This window comes from Curcuma longa, chromosome 7, assembly GCF_044706935.1.
Source record: "Curcuma longa cultivar G26 ecotype Majalengka, Jawa Barat chromosome 7, ITB_CL_G26_1.1, whole genome shotgun sequence".
Lineage (NCBI taxonomy): Eukaryota > Viridiplantae > Streptophyta > Magnoliopsida > Zingiberales > Zingiberaceae > Curcuma > Curcuma longa.
Window position 1 is genome coordinate 7,329,805 of NC_133867.1, and position 20,723 is coordinate 7,350,527.

General features: G+C 37.7%; 3 protein-coding genes across 7 annotated transcripts; 1 reads left to right on the forward strand and 2 right to left on the reverse strand.

The window, feature by feature from the left end:
• Positions 1-2,788: 2,788 nt before the first annotated feature.
• Positions 2,789-5,783, reverse strand: LOC141831942 (transcription factor PHYTOCHROME INTERACTING FACTOR-LIKE 13-like). 3 transcript variants are annotated; one of them, XM_074719375.1, is made up of 8 exons: positions 5,637-5,783; positions 5,068-5,174; positions 4,242-4,974; positions 4,047-4,145; positions 3,908-3,973; positions 3,708-3,773; positions 3,353-3,625; positions 2,789-3,279 (listed from the first exon to the last, which is right to left on the reverse strand). In XM_074719375.1, exons 2-8 carry the CDS (start codon positions 5,145-5,147, stop codon positions 3,178-3,180), a joined length of 1,419 nt encoding a protein of 472 aa, XP_074575476.1. In that variant the 5' UTR covers positions 5,148-5,174; positions 5,637-5,783; the 3' UTR covers positions 2,789-3,177. The 3 variants fall into 3 exon arrangements, with proteins under 3 accessions (XP_074575476.1, XP_074575477.1, XP_074575475.1); XM_074719376.1 differs by having other exon boundaries at positions 2,789-3,240; positions 4,047-4,154; XM_074719374.1 differs by having other exon boundaries at positions 4,047-4,154.
• A 2,191-nt stretch (positions 5,784-7,974) lies between these two features.
• LOC141832072 (protein PAT1 homolog 1-like) lies at positions 7,975-12,848 on the reverse strand. The gene is made up of 5 exons (XM_074719548.1): positions 12,398-12,848; positions 11,417-11,607; positions 11,108-11,164; positions 10,153-10,222; positions 7,975-10,043 (listed from the first exon to the last, which is right to left on the reverse strand). Exons 1-5 carry the CDS (start codon positions 12,486-12,488, stop codon positions 8,050-8,052), a joined length of 2,403 nt encoding a protein of 800 aa, XP_074575649.1. The 5' UTR covers positions 12,489-12,848; the 3' UTR covers positions 7,975-8,049.
• Positions 12,849-14,005: 1,157 nt separating this feature from the next.
• LOC141831636 (uncharacterized) lies at positions 14,006-20,116 on the forward strand. Of its 3 annotated transcripts, none has more exons than XM_074719034.1 (14): positions 14,006-14,222; positions 14,636-14,859; positions 15,411-15,585; positions 16,026-16,109; positions 16,185-16,426; positions 16,507-16,741; positions 17,024-17,103; positions 17,213-17,297; positions 18,165-18,296; positions 18,381-18,494; positions 19,117-19,164; positions 19,350-19,434; positions 19,534-19,590; positions 19,668-20,116. In XM_074719034.1, exons 2-14 carry the CDS (start codon positions 14,642-14,644, stop codon positions 19,772-19,774), a joined length of 1,662 nt encoding a protein of 553 aa, XP_074575135.1. In that variant the 5' UTR covers positions 14,006-14,222; positions 14,636-14,641; the 3' UTR covers positions 19,775-20,116. The 3 variants fall into 3 exon arrangements, with proteins under 3 accessions (XP_074575135.1, XP_074575133.1, XP_074575134.1); XM_074719032.1 differs by having other exon boundaries at positions 14,007-14,222; positions 19,693-20,116; XM_074719033.1 differs by lacking the exon at positions 14,006-14,222 and adding an exon at positions 14,355-14,411 and having other exon boundaries at positions 19,693-20,116.
• The last annotated feature ends 607 nt before the right edge of the window (positions 20,117-20,723 follow it).

Genomic DNA, 20,723 nt, shown 5'->3' on the forward strand with positions numbered 1-20,723 from the left:
GTGATGGATCCAGTCTTGAGATCATCGATTACACTGGTAACTAATTCCAGATGAAAGCCATGATAATCTTTGATATGCAAGGTTTCTTCAAAACCGGGCTTCGATATGCAACCCGCGTCATGAAGGTAGCGATAATTCTGCAGTAGGCTTTTCGAAGGATGTACCCCTGCTTGGAGCTTGTTTTAGTGAGGTAAATAACCTCACCTGAAAATACATTTCGATATCTTGTTATGTTGCAGTTTTCGTTTGGTACTAATCTGATAGATGGTTCGATAGATGGGTGGAGTTTGCTCGAGTCAAGTCGTGAGCTAAACCGAAACTGATCTAATGTGATGGTTCGATAGATGGGTGGAGTTTGCTCGAGTCAAGTCATGAGCTAATCCGAAACTGATCTAATCTGATGGTTCGATAGATGGGTGGAGTTTGTTCGAGTCAACTCATGAGCTATACCGAAACTGATCTAATCTGATGATTCGATAGATGGGTGGAGTTTGCTCGAGTCAAGTCATGAGCTAATCCGAAACTGATCTAATCTGATGGTTCGATAGATGGGTGGAGTTTGTTCGAGTCAACTCATGAGCTATACCGAAACTGATCTAATCTGATGATTCGATAGATGGGTAGAGTTTGCTTGAGTCAAGTCATGAGCTAAACCGAAACTGATCTAATCTGATGGTTTGATAGATGGGTGGAGTTCGCTCGAGTCAAATCATGAGCTATACCGAAACTGATCTAATCTGATGGTTCGATAGATGGGTGGAGTTTTCTCGAGTCAAATCATGAGCTAAACCGAAACTGATCTAATCTGATGGTTCGATAGATGGGTGGAGTTTGCTCAAGTCAAATAATGAGCTAACCGAAACTGATCTAATCTGATGGTTCGATAGATGGGTGGAGGTCGCTCGAGTCAAGTCATGAGCTAAACCGAAACTGATCTAAACTGAAGTCCATGTGTTTTGGAAACATGCACTTATTATATTGGTCTGACTTGGGTTTGATTCGACTTAGTTAGTTGGATTGAACATTTATAATCTAGTTATAATTTAAAATAAATTAAAATTTTAAAATAAATTCATGCTAATTATCTGTGATTAAATTTATCTATAGATAATTATTGTTGTTTCTCTATCACTTTTTTATTCACTTCATTTTATCTTTAATTTAGTCATCTTTCTGTCTGTTTATGTATGTGTGCACGGCTGTCATGATCATGTGAGGAATGTGCATATTTTATTTATGAGGATAGAGGATAGAATCCTAATGGAATGTGGCCCCCCATGTCGGCTTCTCATTTGCAACACACATAAAGCAACATTCAACAAGATCTAATAATGCAATAAAATATTATTATTAATATATACATATATATATTTATGAAATATAAATGCATAAAATAAATAGCTTCTAAGAGACGATATAGATCGATATCAATTGTAAAGCTACAGCATAAAGAAACCCTGTTATGGCATGTATATACCATCTGCATTACTTTAATCCCAGTTGAATCTAAGATTAGGATTAGATTAATACATAAGACAATGAAAGTTTGCCGTATATATATCTTTAATTATATTATAACAGGCTTAGTTGTTGTTATTGTATTTCGATGATTAAAGTTAGAGGAGATCAAAGGAAACAAAATCTGAGGAGGACCAATTGGATCACAAGGATCTAAATTGTGGATAGAGTTGGGGCTCAAGGGATATGATTAAGACATGAGCTGTGGCCATGTCTTATTAATTCTTTGGGAGGGCCCTGCGGCGGCACAGCGGCAAGCATCAGTCAGTCTCAAGCTTGCAACATCAAGTAAAGGAGAAGAAAACAAGGGGAGAGGAGCTGTCTGCTGCCCCATTTGTGGATTGAAGGGGGTGCAATGATTTAGGTTGAGTATTCAATGGTGGGATTCTCGGGGGGACACCTCTAAGCCATCGGCTCGATCTCCTTCCTACATTTGCTGATTGTGTGTGCGAGCTTGGGCTTGGATCCTACTTGGAACAAGACTTAGGTGTGAGTCTCTTTCGCGGAGTTCTCCACGAAGGCGGTGGATTTAATATCGAAGAATGAGGGCACATGGTATTGAAAGATGAGTGTAGTCGATGTAAAAGTTGTGGACTTAATATGGGAGAAGGAGCATGCCCCATGTTAGTGATATAAATGAGTTGAGCTAAATTTGATGGTGTTTTAAATTTGTTTATTTAAGTATTTATCGAGCTTAAATCTAGTTCAAACTTAATAATTTAGTGAAATTATTATAAAAATGGAAGAAGGGTTACGAGGTCACGAATGTCTCTGTATCGAACAGTAGATGCACCTCGAGATCTCGTCCTAAGCTTTCTTCTCCTAAATCCTTTCACCCAATGATTTCACATCAAATAATACAATATTCAAATAGTTTTTCAGAAGCATAACCAGAACTACATCTTTATTTTTATTATTATTTTGGTTCATTTCTGCAATTGGTCACTCAACAGCAGACAGCTCCCAACTTTCTGCTAAAGAAAATGGTTTCTTGCAGATGGTAACATTCTTCAAAGTGCTAAAAATAGGCTGCTGTTTCAATGATTCTGCATCTGCAAGGGTTGAGTGGGAGTAGAAGTGCCTATGAATAAGGTAACTTGTCCTACATATTGTCATCTCATTGTGGTTTTTTTTTTTTTTTTTTCTTTACCTCAATGAATATTAATGCAACAATCTGCATAGAAACAAGTCTTAGTTCAGTTAAAACCCTGACTAATGACAAAGAGACCGACGAGATGAAAAATTGATAATGCAGGACATCGCATTGCTGTTTTCGCTGTACTGAAGAGTATATTTCCATTAGAAGAATGTACAAAAATACAGCTGCTGCAGTGTTTTCCACAATCAACAAGTAGACTGGCAATTAATTTGTGGAAAACAAAAAATCAGTATTGATGTCGATTCTCTACACGATAGAATCACGAGTGCATTGCATCGATTTGTTTCGAGTTATGTAGCTTGAACTGAAGATGAAGGCTTCCAAGGACAAATTGGTATATCAGTGATAACTTGCAGTCTTCCGACGACAGACTTAATTACAGAAATCAGGTTGATCAAGTTGCACAAAGATTAGCAAGTGATGGATATCATCGAATCATCCTTCATTCATTGATTGGACTTGTTCCGGGAGACATTGATCGCGAATCCAACTTACTGGATTTATTGTTTCTCTACAGCTTTAGTTAGGGGACTGCTATTAGGTGCCATTGCTGACTGATTCTGCTGCAATAAGTGAGATCCATATGTACACAAGTTCATCGCCTGGATAGATCGACGTCTTTGAGAAATCCACACATGAAAAGAAGGATATTTAGAACACAGTTGAGCTAGAAACCTGATGAGGAGGCACCATATGCATGCTAAGATATCTGGCATACAGTTGATCCGAACAGTTTACTGAACTTGTGGCTGGGGAGGGGAATGTCGTGGTCTGGCTTGAGCTGAAAGTTGGGTTTATTGATTGGTTAGCGATCGAAACTCTTGGTAGTTGAACTGCACTAGGAATAGTAGGCATCGAAACATGGCCCATTCCCATTCCAATGCCTGAAATGTACTGTTGGACACCGGGTAACATCATCGACGCCATGCCACTTCCCATCCACATCATCTGATGCACGATTAATGATACATTCACGTTATGATCTATAGTATGTTGAACAAAGAATGCCAAAAGTATGGAAATATCAAACCTGAACTTGTAGTTGAAGTGACTTCAGGTACTCAATTGCCTCGTCTAGCATTGAGGCTTTATCGGTCTGAGATTATGAATTACATATATTGGAAGCATTAACACTTATCCATTTGTTTGGTATGCAACAAAATATGATTTAGACTTGATTTGTGATGGATGGATCAGTGAATTAGATTTACTGAAATATTGATTACTTACCTTGTTGCAATGAGGTATGAGTTCCTGTAGAGCCTTCATTTTTTCATTAATCCTATCTCTTCTTTTCTACACAGTTTAAGAACTTGGTAAGGACCGAGATGAAAATGAACTTGCCCTGAGAAGAATTGACTCATCTTACTCTCTCAGAGAGATTGTGGACTTCAGCAGCACGACTTCTGCGTTTAGATGTCGGTCTCTGAGCTGATTTGTTTGGCTTGATCGACTGACACTCGGCTTCCTGCAAGTTCTACAATCTTAAACATCATCCAACTCATTGGAACTGAGGAAAAGTTATAGGAGAAATTTCAGTCTGATTCAATTCTTAAGAGAATACCTCACTTTGACACCCAGAATATTCCACCTCCCTTGCCTTCCTCTTGTGGCTTTGTCTGCTCGCATTTGGCTGACCTGCTCTTCCATAACTACAGCCAGAACCGCCGGACGATGAAGTTACAGTGCCCTCGTGCACCTTTGAGCGAGTTCTCTTCAATGGTAATCTCATCTCACTGTCCTCTTTCAATGATCCTGTGACATTTCTAGCTTCATCTTTGTTTAAAGAATTGGCTGGATCGGTGTAGGCTCGGATTTGATTGCTTCCGCAGATGCTCGATCCAGTCGTCATCCTCGTGGACTCTGCAGCGGCTACCTTGAGCGGGGGACCACCACCGTTGTCCAAGCACGAAGACTGCGGAGTAGAACTCGAGCAATGCAATGTGGGAAGGGGCATGGTCTGTTGTTCTTGAGAGCTAGGAATAGTGGACTGCTTCAGAGCACATGGTGTGAAGCCATTATGGCACTCCTCTTCTGCAATCAAGTCCTTGTTCATCTCATCGGTGTCCATGTTCTCAAAGAACTCGGAGTAGAGCTCCTTCTCGAACAGATCATCGAGGGGATACTGGAACCATGGCAAGGTTTCAGCTTCTCGAATCGAGCTACTGGAGTTGCCAAGAGATGGCTCATGTTTCTGAAACTGATCAGTCTTGTTGGCAGTGGAACGCCGGTGAGTTTGGCTGTGCATCACAACATGTCCATTTCTCCACAAGAGCTCCACCAGCTCGTTGTCCAGTCTGCAAGAATGGAAGAACCCTAGATTAGAAATCCATAGACTAAACTTGAGTCTGAAAAACTTGGGATAGGAATTGAAGAGGGCAGAATCTGACCCCATTGTTTTCGCGGAACAGGGATCTGTGAAGCAACCAGAGTCATCTTCCATTGCCCAATTAGGTACATATTGGTTCATTGTTTGGATAGTACTGTCAACTTCACGCTAAAACACAAAAAAAGAAATCAGAATGCGAAGAGGAACATAAAACTAGGGTTCTACAGAGGGCAGAGCTCAGATTTGTCAGAGGGGAAAAGTGAAGATCCCCTAATTGACTGAAATATATAAACCCTAAGCAAAAAGTTATCACCAAGTGAGGATTTTGAGAAGCCAAACTCATCAATCACGGGGGAAAAAAATCCTAAATTTGCTCGAGATGAAGCATGATATAAAACAACTAATCGAACAGGAAGAAACGCCACCAAGAAAATTGAATATACACTCCAAAAAGCTCAAATTTCAGAATTTTATAATGGAAAAGGCTCTTTTTTGCAGCAAGAACACAAACAAAAACCTCATGAAAAAGCTCAAGTAATCAAAATCCACTAAAAACCAAAAGGATAAAAGGCTTCGATTGAAACAGAAAGCTCGGAATAAAACGAAGGAGAAGGAAGCTCAGTGATCAACCTTGTGAGTTGCGAGTTCTTCACCAAGTTTTTCGCTCAAGAACACTCAAAAAGAGTGATATTTATACTCTGCAAATGGAACAGAAGTCCCTTCTCTCTCTCTCTCTCTCTCTCTCTCTCTCTCTCTCCTTTCGCAGCTGTTCTGTTGTTGAAACCGGAATGAAGAGCTCCTGTTGCATATTTGAGCCTTGTGCCTTTTTAACGAGTTCTAATACATAAAAAAAAATAATATAATATTTCACTTTGTTTTTATATTAAACTAATTATATCTTTAAAATTAAGAGGAAAATTATTAGGAAATCACTGAACACAGAAGTAAATTATTTTTTTTAATCATTATGGGCTATTTTTATATTCAAGTCTTTTTTTAATAACATTGTTATATAAAGTTAAATCTTTTATTTCAGTAACGCATGTGATATATAATAGAACACATCGTTTTAGTGAGGAGTATTCTTTCTCAGTAACAGACAAAATGGGATAAACAATATTGACCTTATCCTATTCATATCAATCATTAATATGAAACACATAAATTTGAAATATAATATATATATATATATATATATACATATATATATATATATATATATTATATTACATTAGCTCGGCCACCCGATTTCAGAAGACTCAAACTTTTCGACTCTATCAGTTTAGTCACTTGACTACAGATAACTCAATCTTCTCAACTCCATCTTCTCAACTATCCAATCGCAGTAGCTCAGTCAAGACATTCCGACGCATGAGGCCATTCCACGTCATCCACAACCAAGGCTCATACTCTATAGAGGTCCATTGATAATTATCATGAATATTCATGAACACGACACCACGAGTGAATGGAGGAATAATCATATGGTTGTCAAACTTAGTCTCCTGGATACTTAAGTATGTAACGATTGTCAAATCTGATCTCCCCATTATTACTGCTCTTTTGGTAAATTTATAAACCTTAGAAAGAGGCACCACAAAGCTAGGTATGGGAAAAAGATACTCATCTTCTTTTTTTCCTGTTTCATCTTCTCTTAGTCTCTATGCTACTTTGAATGTCGGAGTGATCAAATCAAGCTCACCTTGACACCTATCCTAACTCTTGTTTGAATATTGTCGATAGTTTTGACATCCTCAACCTTTCTCGTACCTTCTACATCGTCATCTTAGTTGTTATATCCGCTGGTTCATTCGATTGCAGTGTCAGATATATATATATATATATATATATATATATATATATATATATATATATATATACTCAATTAATGTCATTTTTTTCTAAGTATTTCCACCACAATTTTTTTTGTTTTATTTTTCTAAATTAGTGAGTAAATTCTATTAAAGAATTTCTTAAATTTTATGATCTTATAAAATCTCCATTATCTTCTCATTTAAATTTCTAGCTCATAATTTTAATTGTTTTATATATATTTTCTTTTATCAAAACCTTCGTTAGTTAGTCATGATACAGTGAAGGAAGTGGGAGAGATGGAGCCCCATCTTCCAAAACCTCACCATCGAGGGCATACTTATCGCGGTCCCACTTGTTTGTAGGTCATGGCATGAAGCCTCACTTGACCAGCTCAGCTCTACTTGAGACAACTTTTAAGAACTCAACATTATACGATAGATCTACTTTTTGTCGCTAAGGTGGCGGATTTCACCTTTTTACAGAAGAAAAGAACAGTCTCCATCCTCGATTTACCTCTTCACAGATGATCGTGAAGCCGACTATATGAGGCCGCTAAAGTGACAGATTCCACCTTTATACAGAAGAAGAGTCTCCATCATGTTGTTGTGATTTCCTTGTCCGGATTTAATTTATTTATGATCTTTAATTACAATTAGTTGCATGAAAAAAGGACATAATTAAATATAAAATATAAAAAAGAAAAGAAATTATGATGCTTGTTAAATTGAAGTGTTTATATTAGGCCTAAAGATTTAAATTTTATTGTTCTTGTTTAAATAAATAACGCCAGTACTTTTCAAGAGATAAAAGGAAAATTTTCCTTTAAAAAAAGGAAAAGAAATGGAATCTTCCAAAATTCTGAAGGAAAACAAAGATTGAAATGAAAGTTAATAAAAATTATACTCTTTAATTCCAACTTCATCCCTTGAAATAACCATAAATTTTACTTTGTGGAATAAAAAAAAAGTAATTAAAGAGTTAAATGATTTGAGCATTAGAAGTCCTTGTAATGAAGACGAAGCACAGAAAGAAACAAGTTGCAGAATGAAGACACCTCGCAAATTCTTCACTAAAACAAGATCTGACATTTCTGTATATCGATCGAGTCGGCTCAAGATCACTGATATCTATCTTTCTCCGTCGAAGACTGATCAGCATCAATCGATCGATGTTATAGCATAAATAGGTAACAGTCGACCAACAGCTTAGAGGAGAAACCAAGCAAGCATCAACTAGGAACAGATTCAGATGTTTCAGACCTCTCGATACTTGGATATGCACTAAAAGCAGTAACCGGCATCAGTCTCTGGGCAAAGTCGATCAACACCTTGCGCTGGTGCTCACTCGTATGAGGAAGGCTTGCTCGTAACAGATCGACAGGCATCTCCCTGCTCATCAGCATGGTGGCTTCTGATCCAAGGATGGAATTATCCTTTGGTGCATGATCAATCAGCGTTTGCACTATGCTGTTGTATTTACTCAGGCAATACTCCGTCAGGAGGCCGAACAAAGCGTCGAACGATGCCTGCCACAGGGTCCGGCAAGGAATGCTATACGTGCCGGCAGCATGAGGATCTGTTAGCAGATGAGTCGCCCGGTCGAGAACAGATTTTAGAACGATGGTGGCTCCATCACCGGATTCACTTCCAATGGGGCGGAGAGGTGGTTGTTCAGATGAACAGACGACGGCGGCGAGGCAAGCACTGAGCGCGCTGAGTTCCATATCATTCAGGCATGAGGAAACCGTTCTTGCCAGATCGGTCGCCATTTCTGCTGAACTGGAATCAGATGGCAAGCCGCCAAATATATGCCTCAAATGTCGGAAAATAGCCATGCAGACTATCCGGGCAAGATCACTGCCAGGGATTAGAAGTCGGAGGTAGCGCGAGATGAGTTTCCGGCCTTTGGCGAGAGAGATTATGCGACGGAAGACAATGTCATCCTTCGGACCGAGGCCGACAGAATGCCCCTCTCTGCCGGAGGAGCCAGCAAGTGGATCGACGAGATTGAGTGATGCTGCAAGTCCATCCAGCAAAATCTGTCTTCTCCACCTCAGTTGCAGTCCGCCATCTTGCGGAGGATCGAACTGCAAAAGACGATCGGTGTCATCTATATCGAGGAGGAGGCAGAGACCATCCTCGATGGTGATCCTAGCAGCTACAAGTGGCTCCTGCTCGAGCAGCTTCACGGTAGACTTCCGGTCATGCGAGCCATCTCCATAAGATGCCATGTCGGCTTCGAGAAGAGGGCGAGGCCGACGAACCGAAGAGGAGAGAAACTTCCCAGACGCAGTTGCAGGCAGATCTTTAAGGTTTGGTGGGAAAAAACTGTTTTTGAACTGCGCGGGTGATTTCTTTGCAAGACAAGCCTGGTGGTAATAATCAGATACGTATGGATCACTGCTGTGGCTCACTGCATTTTGCATCTTCAAAATGCTTTCGATCTCTTCGGGCGTCATGTACTTGGATCTAATCTGTGGCCATCTGTTATCATTGCCGATATCTGAAAACTGGTGAGAAAATCGCATATGATGATGCTTTCCTTTTTGCGATACTCTCGATCTATTATCTCGATCAGGCCTCATTCGTGGAGGACTGAAGACATTGTTTTGCGAGTGTGACAAACGAAGATGAGATGGTTGAATGTATGGCAATCTGTGGCTGTGCTGACGATGCGATAATATTTGTGAAGAAGCGATCAAATTGCTCGGCAAAGATAATTGTTGCTGAAGCATGAACAGACCTGTGTGGTTCACCAAATCGTTTCTGTTTCTCGTCCCACTGATTATAGCAGAATTAGGACCATATTGCAATCCTCCATGACCTGATCCTCTCAAATGCCGCAGAGGATCAAAATAATGGGGGAGAGTAAGATCAGATAGCTGGAGTCCAGAATCACTTAAATGCCGCGTAAGACTCGACGATGACTGAGATCGTCCACCACTGTGTGAATCATAGCAGCAAGCAAAAGGTGGACTGGGTGGAAAGATCGACTCCCGGGTATATTGATGCTGCTGCTGGTGAGGAAGGGATTGCTGCTGCTGCTGTTGTTGAGGGTATGAAGATGTTCTGTACAGTGGTTTCTCTTCCGAAAGTTGAGACGATGATGATCGTAGTTGCGACCACCATCTCTTACTCTCCTGGATATTTTCAGCATCTAATATTTGCTGATCAATCCAGTTTGAATAGTCTCCATCCTGAGTCCACTCTGCAGTTGAAGAACCTAAAACACACACACACAAACAACACAACAATGGTTTCTGAAAATGAGGAGATTGAATTTTCTGACCATAAACTTACATGTTACGACAAAGTGAAGCAAAAATACTCACTTTCTCTAGAAAAAGATCCTCGATCACCAATAACTCCAGTATTCCTTGGATCGCTGACGACTCTGTTCAACTGTCGATATAATATATGAGTGTAGCATAATATACAGACAAACTACAAGTAATACTGAATGTCCTGAAAGATGGCGGCATAATTGCATGAGAAATAGTATTCCCTAAATCCAGGAGAACAAGCAAACACAGACACTTGAAAAATATAAAGATAAATTTTCATAAGCTCTCGAGATAGGAAAATGATACAGCAAAGTGTATTATTGATCCCAAATAGCTAAGAGTCCTGTTTTTGGCATCTCAAGTTGCAATATTCACATGTTTCTTGATACTCACACTGAAAGCCAGTGTAAGCTTCCGTTAACCAAACGTAGAACTTAACAAAAACATGTTTTAGCATGATCGTCTTTGCCCAGAGAAGACATCAAATGTGTTTTCAAGAAAACAGATGAATTATCGTAATGACAGTAGATGAGCTTCTTTATATTACCCAATTGAAAAAGTTTGATAATGCATCGTATTTAACATATTGCCGACTTGTTACTTTATGCGATCTCCAGCTAATCATTTAAGACGACAGCAAAGTGTTTATGATCAAAATAGCCCATGGGTGAACATATTAAACTTAAGAATCTCAAAGATGCTATAGCAATTAGAAGAAAAATGAAGGGCAAGTAAAGAATAAATAAAGAACAGTAACAGTGAGGAACTAATTTTTTTTATACCATCATGATGCATCACACATGTGATGCTAAATTTTTATCTAGAAAAATGGTCGGATGAAAATATTTTACTCTTCTCATACATTACCACATTTTCAGTAAACAATAGAATGCTATGATAGCCACACCGGACATGTTAAGTTCAAACAGTCTCGTTTCATGATTCATGATGTATGTAAATAAAACAACTATGAGAAAGTAATCAATTAGATAGGTAAAACAACCTTTGCGAAAGTGTTTGCAAGGTCATCATTATCTGATGGATAACTGAAGCCTTCAACCTGCACGTGGAACATAAGAACAACAATGAGAAATTTTACTAGAAAATAACTTAAACCAACATTTTGTTATTTGTTTAACAATAGAAAAGGAAATTTCTACATGTAGGAACAGAAATAGTTGGCAAGTGAAGTGAAGGTTAAGTACTGAGGAAGAATTGATATGATCCTAGGGGAAAAAAACACCATTGAAATAGATTATGATCTATGCAAAAGTGTAGAGTGCAAAGTCGAGGACTATCATGCATTTGGTACCTCATTTATATCATGTCCTCCAGAAGGAATAATTTCCTCTCTGTCTCGAACGGTAGGGAAATAATACTCATCATCAATCCTAGCAAAACTTGCATTGACACTTTCATCATCTTCCAAAATGCCCAAGTCAATATCCTCCATGATCTCTTTGCCAAAGAATGCATATTGTGAGGCATCAAATAGAGAGTTACCTACAACAGCAGACGAGTAAAGTTGATAGTATCACAGAAGCAAGTTGTAAATGAGCAAATACGAAGTTAATCAACGAAAACAACTTAATTATAAATCAGTAAAGTGAGTAGAATCGAGTATTAACTATTAGTGAGAGTGAATAAAATGTGCCAGCTTGTAGTATTTCATGTACTAGAGAAAGAGGTTTCCATTCCAAACACTGTGTGATAAAAAAAATATCTCCCTGCGACCAAGAGTAAATAAACTGTTCGGCTTGAAATCTGAAATGTATCATTAAACTCATCGCAATTGGGAAATTAAATTTAGTACTTCATGTGCTGGATAAAAAGCCTTCCATTCCAAACAGAGTGATTAAAAAAAATCCTTCTTTGATCTGGAGTAAATAAACTGTGTCAGCTTGAAATCGGAAGTGTATCATTAATGTACTAGAGGAGAAAAGCCTTCCGTTCCAAATACAGTGTGATAAAAAATATCCCTGTTTGACCAAAAGCAATCACATCCCTTGTGACACAGTGAATACTGAAAAAATATACATATATATTTTAAAACACCCGTAGAAAGAGTTTTGAAAATGATAATAAAACAACACTGTTCGAGTTCTCAGACGATGCGATGCAGCAAGAGCATTCCAGCAAACACTTCTACTATAGCAACTAACAGAAAACCCAAATAAGAACTCGCTCCATAAAATACCGATATCAAACAGCCAAATCCATCAAACCACAAGCAATACAACAAAATGAACCAACTAACTCAAGCGAGGCAAACTACAATAAAAGAAGAACTCACCTGCAGCGGTATCGCTAGTTCCGGCGAGGCCATCGCAGGGGCGGTTAGGGTTCCCGGCACCGGAACCGTCCGCCGCGTATCCCCTCGTCATCACCCCTCCCCGCTAAACCCTCGCGCGCGGCGAACGGAAACGCCAAAGAAAGGACAGCGAGGACCTGGAAAGCAAGCACCTTTGCATCGAATTTTTCCAGTAGGAGCTGCCTGGAGCTGAGATCGGATCGAAGCCTCGCAGCAGAAGAATAAAAACACTGCGGCAGCAGCAGCTACTCGCTCCACAAATCCAAAGGCACGAGAGGGATCGAAACCAGGAAATGGAATCAACAAAAGTAGAAAAAGCAGACGCCTTTTTGGGTTCGGGAGACACAGAGATGTCTTCTTCACTACTGCTCTGCTCCCCGTTGAATTGAGATAAAGATGGCTGGCTTCTCCCAATGTGAATTGTGTGGGAATAAACAAGGAAGAAAGGAGAGAGAGAGAGAGAGAGAGAGAGAGAATTGTCTGTGATCTTGTTGGTGTACATTGACTTAATAATAGGTTCATTTTTTTCATTTTCACCCTTTAAATTCACTGTATTCCAATCTATTTGAAATATCAAAATTCCCTGTATAGTTAACAGCAAACATAAAATACTGAAAAAACAATAACTATATTGGAGTGCAATGAAATTTTCACTGATAATAAATATTAGTCATTAATTTAATTGGACCAGATTCATTGCTTTTGATACGAGCGTTGGATTTGGATACATCGAATTTAATGAAGATATATATATATATATATATATTATTTATTTATTTTATTTTAATAAACGAATCTAACATTGTGATTCATCCAAATTTTATTTCTATTGTTTAAAATATTTTGTAAAACATTCAATGAATAATTAGAAACACATGATATGTTGCTCATTAAGTCACTATTGCAAACACATCGAATTTATATTATTTTAATAATTGCTCGATAACCCAAGAATGATTGGATGCTTAAAAAAAATCGATTGTTTGGTTCAACAAGGACAAAATAGGAGAGAAAAAATATTATATTTTATTATTAAGGGGTATAAAAATATTATCACGTGTGGAAGAGTACTTTGCACGAGGTTAATTTAATAAATTAGTTTCACTATCAATTGTGACAATATTAATTATGATTTTTTTACCGTATCAATAAAATGAATTTTATGTTTTATATATTTAAAAAAAAACTCATTCTCCGTTTAAGAAGCCCTTTTCAGCCGTCCGATTCGGCCTTGATTTACTGTGAACGGTTAAGGTTAAATCTCGAGTAGATTGGACAGGTCAGGGTGGGACCCAGCCCCTTCCCATCGTATTAGTTTTCTCGGTCGACTGCTAAACTACCAATTAATGAGGCTACTGGCCGGTTGGATTTAAAAAAAGCCGGTCTATTAATTAATTTCCCCGCCGACCATGTCCGAACCGACCCGACGCGTTTGGACCGCTTCGACGGCCACGTGGCCCCACCGTACGCGCCTTCGCCGCCCTTGCGCCGACATCGGGCGGCGTCTCCGCCGCCTCCAACTCCAACTCCGTCTCTCTTGTTCGTCCGCCGCCGGCTGCGGAAAACTACCTTTGTCATTGCTCGAATATACAAGTGGTTAATGTGCAAATACAGTGAATCAAGTGGCTAATGTCCAAAAAAGGCTAATCTCAAAGTGTGGCCGCAATTAATGGCGCGATGAATCCCATCGTGGTAGGAAGGTAGAAAGAAAGCAGACGCAGGTGTTAGCTGCGGACAGTGAAAGCGACGCTGCCGAGGTCCGAAAGGGCGAAATTTTTTCCAATCCGTCGACCAGTTGCAGATCTAGGTTGGTATTTGTTCCTCATTCGGCGTTGTTTTATTTTATTTTATTTTATTTTATTGCGTGAATTATGGTCAACGGGAGCGGAAATTCCTGGAAAATTTTCTGGATCTTTGTTGTCCTCTCTAAGAATTAGTAGGGATTTAATTGTTCTGGACTGAGGTTTCGCTGTTCGCTTTTTAGATTGGGCAACAGGTATGTTTTGTTAAATCTTTCAATTTCTCATTTTATTTCTACTGTGGATTTCAGTGTGGAAAGTTTGGGTCTTGGGGTCCTTACTTTTAAGTACCAATTTTGTATGTTTTTTGGGGTTTGAATTGTGATTTCGTCCTTTGGGATGAAATAGTTTCTGAATGCCGGAAGATCTTTGTGGCTTAGTTGATCGTGGATAACGGCCCCTAGAATGTTTTTGGTTGCAGCCGGAGATGGATTCTGCCAGAAGCTGGTTCAATAGATTACAACCCAAGGAGAAAGTAAAACCCGGACCTGCTAAAAAGGAAGCTGGACGTGCAAAGGATCTGCAGAAACCTCCAATTGAGGATGCGCCTTCAAATGTCACTAAGCAGAAAGTTGCCGCAGCAAAGCAGTACATCGAGAACCATTACAAGGATCAGATGAAGTCCTTGCAAGATCGCAAGGAGAGGTTTTTTTTTTTTGCTCACAAATTTCTGTTTAAATAGTTATGCATTGGCTAAATATCGTTAGAAAATCAGGAAAGATAGTCTGAAACCTGTCGTCAATTAGATCTGATTAAGCTCTGTTCTGTAGTTTTACATTTTGAAGTTCATTGGATTGGATTGATTCCTAATTGTGTTATTTCTCTAGTTTCAGTGTCTAGGATGTGAGACATGCATTTATGAGAACATTGTGAAGATTCAGATAGTTCCATTCACATGTAGTTCCGTTATTAACCTGAATCATCAAATAGACTTACACCTTGATAACTCGTCCCATTTTTGCTTGGAGTGTGCTAGCTATTTATCTTTCTTGAGTAAATGGGTAAAATATTCTGATAGGTAAAATAACATTTGGTTATGTAGCTTGATATAATAATTTTGTCAATTATTTTATTCCCATCAATCAGCTAGAAGAAAAGGGCACACTTTTACATTCATACGTTTAAATTTTAATTTGTTTGTTCACTCTTTTAATCTACAATAAATTATTTTCTATTTAATTAAATGACAACTGCAGACGTTGGATGCTGGAGAAGAAACTTGCTGATGCAGAAGTTTCTAAGGAAGAGCAGAATAACATATTGAAGAGTTTAGAGAAAAAAGAAACAGAATATATGCGACTTCAAAGACATAAAATGGGTGTGGATGATTTTGAACTTTTGACTATTATTGGGAGGGGGGCATTTGGGGAGGTAAGTTCATAAATTTTGTTTTACTTTTTTATATATACAATCTGTCATGGATCTGTTTGGATGAAAAATTTATTTTCAACTGCTGCATATGGTTTCTATTGGCTTCATTTATTAGATAGTGGGAGGGTTTTCTAATTAAATACTACATGCCTTGTTTTTTTAGTAATACTTCTAATAGCACATGAGGATTGATGGAAGTTGGCTATTTGTTAGCATCATTTTTATGCAAGATCAATACCTAAAGACTATATATTTACATTAATTCTTGCCAAAGCGATTAGCTAAACACCTAAATATGGACCGGCTCAAAATTAACTTTGTCAAACAAAAAGATTGTGGATATGTGACATTTGATTCAACACTTTTTCTTTAGTTCTCTAGCCTTGTTGGTATTTCTTATTAGATTTGATGATTGTTCAGACTCCATCATTATGATGCAGGTCAGAATATGTAAAGAAAAAAAAACTGGAAATGTCTATGCAATGAAAAAACTTAAAAAATCTGAAATGCTTCGTAGGGGTCAGGTATGTTATATGTTCATTCATCTAACCGTGTTAGTTACATCATCAATTTTTTTAACTACTTGCACGGATTTGTAGGTTGAACATGTCAAAGCTGAAAGAAATTTACTTGCGGAGGTGGACAGTCCCTACATTGTTAAACTCTACTTCTCTTTTCAAGATGATGAATATTTATATCTCATCATGGAGTATCTTCCTGGGGGTGACATGATGACTCTACTTATGCGCAAGGATACTTTGACAGACGACGAGGCCAGGTTTTATATTGCAGAAACAGTTTTAGCTATTGAATCTATTCACAAGCATAACTACATTCACAGGTATGCTTGTTCCTGTTGTTCATACTTATCTTTGTTCTCGACAGTATTTTAATTAAATAACCATGGTTTTTTCTTCATAGGGACATCAAACCTGATAACCTGTTGTTGGATCGACATGGACATATGAAACTTTCTGATTTTGGGTTGTGCAAACCTCTGGATAGTAGTAGTTTTCCAAATCTTAGTGAACCTGAATATGCACCAGGAAGAAATAGCAAGTCTACTTTGGATGATAAACGGTCTAGTGCCTCTCCCACTCCAAGACGTAGTCAACAGGAACAACTGCAACATTGGCAAAAGAATAGACGAATGCTGGTAATATTCATTTAAAAAAGTTTTGTATTCTGATCTCGCATTAATCATTGTAGTGTGAGGAACACTTAATTTTGACAAAAGAGTTTACATTTCTTAGTTTATTTATCAGAATAATTAAATTTACAAATTCATTGTGCAATTGATAATCAAGAAAACTAGATTCCTTCTGTGTGTTAGGTTTAGGTTTTCATTGTCACATATTGAATATAATTGTAAACATTTTTTTAAAATACAAACTATGTTACTGTCATTTAGTTTCAGTATCTTTAGTAATGTTTCCAGGCTTACTCAACTGTTGGAACACCAGACTACATTGCTCCTGAAGTACTTCTCAAGAAAGGATACGGAATGGAGTGTGACTGGTTAGATCCTTCTTTTTCTTAAATTTTTCTTTCTCACATATATATATATATATATGCACATGTGTGTGTGTGTGTGTAAAAATCTCCTGAATCTCATACTGTTTTCTAGGTGGTCACTTGGAGCAATTATGTATGAGATGCTTGTGGGTTATCCCCCATTTTATTCTGAAGATCCAATGTCCACATGTAGGAAGGTGTGTAAGTGTCATGAAAATTGCAGGGTTTTCCCTACCACCTGATGTTTGTTGGTCTACATAATTTGTCTTAGTTTGCATCACATCTGAAATGAAGAACCTGATTTTTTTTCATCCCTAGCTTATTTCTTGAGTTTTGATTCTGCTAAGAAATGATTGTTTCATTTTTGTTGTTACCTTTACTTATGTTAGATCTTCAGGTAGAAGATGCATTTAACAAAATGTGCAGCGTTTCTATTTGAGCTTTCTTCCTGAGATGGCGTGCCTTCCCTTAACTTGAATTTGTTCTTTAATCAACAAACTCCATGCCTGCATTTATCTTGCATAGACCTCTTTATTGGAATTAGGTGGCTTATACTGATGGTAGAGCATATCCCAATCCCATTTGCATTTTTTCTAAGCCTTATACGTTTCTTTAATTACTATGATTATCAGTAACTTTGTGTTAAGAGTGACCCCAGAAAATATTCTCTTCAATCTTACTTTGGTCCCTTGTTTCCTTTACCTTTGCCTTTTAATTTCCTCAAGTGGATTCACATGTGACTATTAAGCTCCTCATGATGTACCTTAAACCCATTAGAATGTTTCTTGGATCACATCCATCTGAATAGAAGGTCCTTGCATTGAACTTCTTTGTATACGCAACCATTCCACCTAAAAATATTAAAACTTGCCCTCATACTGCTACTGTTGGCACGATGGTGTGGCAGTCATATTGACATTTAGAATGGCTCTACTTGTGTTGGTTTTAGCAGTTCAAAAGTCATATTCATTACTCCCCTGGAAACTGCATACAAGAAAATTGGTGTGGAGATAGAATTACCGTTGTCATTGTGGATTTATAGTTGCTTCACTTCTGCATCACAGATTGTAAATTGGAGAAACCACTTAAAGTTCCCTGAAGAGGCAAAACTTTCGGCTGAAGCTAAAGATCTTATCGGCAGACTCCTGTGTAATGTGGAACATAGACTTGGTACCAAAGGCGCCCAGCAAATAAAGGTCTGCATATTAAGATGTTTTTCGTTGCCAGCTGATATAATGCATACGGAAACTTGTTATTGGATGCAACAGCGTTGATTTTAGGTGCACCCATGGTTCAGAGGCATGCAATGGGAGAGACTGTACCACATAGAAGCTGCTTTTAAACCAGAAGTCAATGATGAACTGGATACTCAAAACTTTGAGAAATTTGAAGAGGTATACAAATCTCAAAACACGCTGAATCTGTGTCAATTTTTTAGGCAACATGAATCTTACCTCATCCAGGGAATTGTTTTTTTTTCCCTCTCCAATATATCGTATATGTTATTGCTTTCTAATGCTCACCTGCTTTTCATGGGAACAGTGAAATGTTGCTAATATTGCTTGTTACTTGGGTCGACCATATCCTTATTTTGTTGACTTTAACATAAAGATAGTTTCATCATAAAAAGATGTCCTGTCCTCTCCTTTCCCAATTATTTCTTTACTTTGAGAGAATTAGAAGGCAAAGGAGCTCATATAATGAAGAGAAGAGAAACAATGGAAATCGGGTTTAATTTACTCGTTTATGTTGAGGGTAATGTAAAAGGATTCAAATTAATTGAAACAGTGGAAACAATTTATTTCTTTTCCTTTCTTTAGTTCATTTCCCCAAGTGAACAATGCATTAACGAACAACATCAAAACACAGTGTGACTGATTTAATTATCAAGTCGTATCAAGGAGTTCTTTTAAAAAAGACTTCAAAATCATTTTAAATTTTTCAAGCATTTTTTCCTTTCTTTTGTATCTTTGATTGAGCACTTCAAATGACATATATTATTGTCTCTCGATGCAGACGTCAACACCCATCCAGACTTCTTCAAAGTCTGGCCCATGGAGAAAGGTATTTCTTGAGTTTACTATCGCCCATAATCATCGCCTGTAATTCTGTTTTTTAGTTCATAATATAATATTTGTAGATCAACTATTAATATCGATGACTAAGAAATCAATGATAAGCCGATATGATTTTGTACAATGTAATTGTGGTATCTCTTACCTGAACTATTTTTCCTTCTCTTTAAACAGATGCTTCCATCCAAGGATGTCAACTTCGTCGGTTACACATACAAAAATTTTGAAATAGTAAATGACCACGAAGTTTCAGGAATTGGTTAGTCTTTTACTCTCATTTTGTTTAACCAAGAAGATATATTGGATGATCGAATGGGAGAGAAGTATGCTGTTTTCATTGTTCTTCATTCTTATACAGCTGAATTGAAGAAGAAAAGTAATAAGCCAAAGAGGCCAACAATTAAATCCTTGTTTGGTAAAGTAAACGACCTCTTTGTTTCCCTTTTCCTAATCAATTAGTCGATCGAATTGTCTTGCGAAATTGACCAATAGGTTTATTCATGCGGATACACAGACAAGACGGATCCATCCTCAAATCAAAATCTGCCTGCCCAAGGAAGTTTTCAGAAACTACTGCCGACGCAAATGGAGGTCCCTGAGAACATAGAGTCATCTTCTCATTCCAGCAGTTCTTCTCTCGATCAACCCCATTCTCGATACAGATAGCTTCAAGGACTGAGACTGAGCGAGCCACTTGTTAATATCCAAACAACAAAGAAACCTTTGGTATTGATTCCTCCCTCATTCTGTACATAGAAGGAGCAAGTTACCTGTAAATTTGTGGATCTAGTTGTGTCAAGTTAGTCTCGGATTCTTTTTTTTTTTTGTAACAAGGTATCGAAGCTGACGCGAGTAATTAATTTCTGTTCGAGTAACTACTTAAAATTTTGATCTGTGCCATATCTGTAATGCAAAATGAAACTACTTGTGTAAAACTTAAATTGTGCATAGACAATTTTCTTCATTTTTGGCCTCTCTAGTAATACAGATTCATCGTCACAAGTATTACACTGACAATTAATTTATCATCAGTCGATACGATGAATTTTTTGTGGGATTTGAGAAGATAAATCCTACTTATAAGTACATGAGTTGAGAAGGATAAAATTACATTAATCAGATCAAAAATCAGCCTGCACATTACACACGGTGAATATCAGCTTTTAGAATTTGAAGTCAAAAAAAAGGGTTCCAGTCAAGGTCATCAAGGTCTTCCATAATATATATAGATTATAAAGTTAATTCTTAATTTGTGCCCCATCAAATACGTCGTTATATAATATAGTTATTATTTTATTTTGTTTTGTTTTACTCATGAAAAATTAACGATATTGAGCGAAGGAACAAAGTTGGAAAAATTGTGGAATTTTTCCTTGCCTAATAATCTACAAAAACAAACAAACAAAAGAGAGAGTTTTTCAATCTGGATTGGAAATTAAGTAGAAAGAATCAAATGACTTGTGCATGTGCTAAATTAACTTCTTCTTCCCAGCTAGGCATGCAAAGTCTTGCACAATGGAGGAAGAAATTGACTCATTTAATTTTTAA